This window comes from Habropoda laboriosa, unplaced genomic scaffold (assembly GCF_001263275.1).
Source record: "Habropoda laboriosa isolate 0110345459 unplaced genomic scaffold, ASM126327v1 scaffold67, whole genome shotgun sequence".
NCBI classification, from domain to species: domain Eukaryota; kingdom Metazoa; phylum Arthropoda; class Insecta; order Hymenoptera; family Apidae; genus Habropoda; species Habropoda laboriosa.
In genome coordinates, this window is record NW_017100242.1 from 4,961,634 (window position 1) to 4,965,108 (window position 3,475).

Below are 3,475 nucleotides of genomic sequence, written 5' to 3' on the forward strand. Positions count from 1 at the left end.
CAGAAGTAAGATATATTGGTAATGTATTATATAAAATTATAATAATTTACTAAACTTACATTTTATTTTAGGCTACAAGAAGTTATATGGATATTTTAATAGGCAAATTAAACATGTTTGATGTAATTACAATGCTTAATATAAAAACAAACAATGTTTTGGTAGTATTAGACCAACTTTCCATGAAAATTTTAAAAAAACAGTTAGAAAAAAGTAATAAGTGGAAAATATCTTATGTGTCAGGGTTGAATTTTGCAGAAAACAAAGAAAAGTTTTCATGTACACAACTTACAGAACAAATTATTTTGCCTACTATGTATTTACCATCTAAACAACATCATAGAACATTATGTACTTTTTGTATTAAAAACCCATTTAATTATCATGTACAAATCCGTAGTTTTAGAACAAAACGTAATATAGATGCTGAATTGGAAAAAAAATCATCTATTATAAATAAATTCAAAAAATGGGTTGGTCAATATTATGGAACAGTAAGATCATGTATTATTTATAACTTATATTAACAATATTTAATACATTTTATAAAATAATCATTATATTTATATTTCATAGAGTCCAGTGTTTGGACGTGTTCTGACAGAAAAAGACCCTGCATTATTTAAACAGTTGTTTAATAATAATCAAATCTCGACAGAAGAACATAACAGGATTGCATCAGCTTTTGCACAAGGATACGAAGCAGGGCTTCAACGCCACATGCGTACAAACAATATTTGGCAAAAACTAATATTTGGTGTATTAGCAGGATCTTTGTTACTAATAATGTGGTGTGGAGGTATGTAGATTTCACAGTATGTAAATTTCACACATAACTTTATCTTGATATAGTTCTTTTATTTAATATGTCATTAAAATGTTATTTAGTATTAAACATCATTGGTTAAGATAAATAGATGATTGTAGTGTTTTAAAAATTATTGAACAATAATCTAGTTAATTGAAAGACATTTTCATTACAACTTTAAACCTGTTATGTAAAAGAGTATACAAGTAATATTTAAAGGTCATTAATATGTTTCAAATTGTGAGTAATAATGCAATTTTTCACATATTTTTAATGTTATAGTTTATGCTATAGGAAGTGGACTACGATTTCCAATAGATGGTTTGAGATTTAGACCAGAAACAACAGACATAACTTTTAATGATATTAAAGGAGTAAGTAAATCATCAGAATTTTCAATATTAGATTCTTCCACACTATTAAATGTTGTATGTTTGTTTATTTATGTATAATTAGGTTGCAGAAGCTAAACAAGAATTGAGAGATATAGTTGAATTTTTGAAAAATCCAGAAAAGTTTTCTGCACTTGGTGCAAAGTTACCTAAAGGTGTATTATTAGTAGGACCACCAGGAACAGGAAAAACATTATTAGCTCGAGCAGTAGCTGGTGAAGCTGCTGTACCATTTTTCCAAGCTGCTGGACCAGAATTTGATGAGATTTTAGTAGGGCAAGGTGCACGTAGAATGAGAGACTTATTTAGTAAGTTAAGATAAAGATTTTACAAAAATATAATAATTGCTAAAAACAAATTATAAAATTACTACCTAATGTACATCTTTTATAGTTAGTAGTATTTTGATGTGCTATGTATATTAGAAATCCTACATGCTATTTATGATAGTGAATGTTTTGACTATAATATTTTAAAGTTGCCTCTAACGTTATCTATTTATATACTCCTTTTTATTTGTACAACGATTTAGTTTGTCCCAATTAGTAACTGCATTACTTAAAATATTTCTTCTAATTTTAGAGCTATAAGAAAGTACATACTATGACAGTCATTTAGTTTTATACAATATAGATTTGATAACGAAAATATCTTTGTTCCTGATTAAAATCTAAATAAAATCTGTGTGTGTGTGTGTGTGTGTGTGTAATATTATCATTTATGATTTCAATGAAAAGACACAAAGAAGTTTGTACAATTCATTTACAGATTCTTACTTTTTCAGAAGCAGCAAAAGAGAAAGCACCTGCCGTAATATTTATAGATGAAATTGATTCTGTTGGTTCAAAACGAACAAATTCAGCTCTTCACCCATATGCAAATCAAACAGTAAATCAATTACTTACAGAAATGGACGGGTAAACTAAAAATTTTACCTCCTTTTTTGCAGCATACAGGATGGTTCTAGGAACTAATATGGGTTATATATGAAAACAAAGGAAATTGGTAGAACAAGAAATGAAGAAGTTAATGTGAACTATAGTGCTATAACATGATCTTTTTCAAATGCAGTCTTACAAACAATATGTATTTATAGTTTTTATGTAGTAAATAAGACCTGTATGTTACTTTTTTCTTTATTTTAGAGATATACTATTACATTTTCAAACTTTTTCCTATTATTTTTCTTCTAATATATTTTACTACTTGTTTATGTTGAAAATGAAGATATGTCTGTATCATGAAAAAAATAGTTCTAATTAAGTGATTCAGTTCTTTTCTCTATCAATTTCATTTTTTCTGAAAAAATAAAATTTTATTTCAACCACTCCGTGGTGATTTTTATAAATTATAATTTTGTGAGTTAATTTTATGTATGATAATAATCAATTATTTAATCTTCTTTTTCATAATTGTAGATTCCTTCAGAATGAAGGTGTGATAGTATTAGGTGCAACGAATAGACGCGATGATTTGGATAAAGCATTAATGCGGCCTGGTCGTTTTGATATTGAAGTTGTTGTTGATGTACCGGATTACTTGAGTCGAAAAGAAATATTCGATTTATATTTATCAAGAATATTAACACAAGATGTTGACCCAGATTATTTAGCAAAATGTACTGTTGGATTTACTGGAGCTGATATAGAGAATATGGTATTTATGTGGTACATAAATAAAATATTATCTTTAACTTAGATTAATTTTGCTATAATTGGTTTAATTTTGGAAGGTAAATCAAGCAGCTTTAAAAGCAGCTATGAATGATGCAGAATATGTAACCATGAAACACTTAGAATATGCTAGAGATAAACTAATTATGGGCCCAGAAAGAAGATTAAATATTACTGATCCAGAAACCAACTCTATTACAGCATATCATGAAGCAGGACATGCATTAGTTGCATATTACACTAAAGATGCACCAGCACTACATAAAATTACTATTATGCCACATGGGCATTCTCTAGGACATGTAAGTATTATGAGGTAGTTATTAGCTTTTACTTATATTATTCCAAGATTATAATATAAAATATTATGTTTAATTTTTAATTCGTTTTTTTTGTTTTAAACATAATTTACATCATTTTTACAGACTGCTTTTTTGTCTAATAAAGATGAACTTCATATAACAAAATCTAAATTATTGGCGCAAATGGATAGTGCAATGGGTGGTCGTGCTGCAGAAGAATTCATTTTTGGATCTGATAAAATAACAGCAGGAGCGCATAGTGATTTTAAGGTGTTTCGATATTTTTAGTATTTATATCGT

The 3,475-nt window shown here is 27.5% G+C and overlaps 1 protein-coding gene across 1 annotated transcript in view; it reads left to right on the forward strand.

The window, feature by feature from the left end:
• Positions 1-3,475, forward strand: part of LOC108571948 (ATP-dependent zinc metalloprotease YME1 homolog) — a 4,548-nt gene that overhangs the window by 564 nt on the left and 509 nt on the right. Inside the window, exons 2-9 of the mRNA XM_017934106.1 lie at positions 72-494; positions 577-799; positions 1,091-1,182; positions 1,265-1,508; positions 1,985-2,117; positions 2,619-2,856; positions 2,933-3,175; positions 3,299-3,445. Coding sequence (XP_017789595.1) covers positions 72-494; positions 577-799; positions 1,091-1,182; positions 1,265-1,508; positions 1,985-2,117; positions 2,619-2,856; positions 2,933-3,175; positions 3,299-3,445 — 1,743 coding nt within the window. The remainder of the gene's footprint in view (positions 1-71; positions 495-576; positions 800-1,090; positions 1,183-1,264; positions 1,509-1,984; positions 2,118-2,618; positions 2,857-2,932; positions 3,176-3,298; positions 3,446-3,475) is intronic.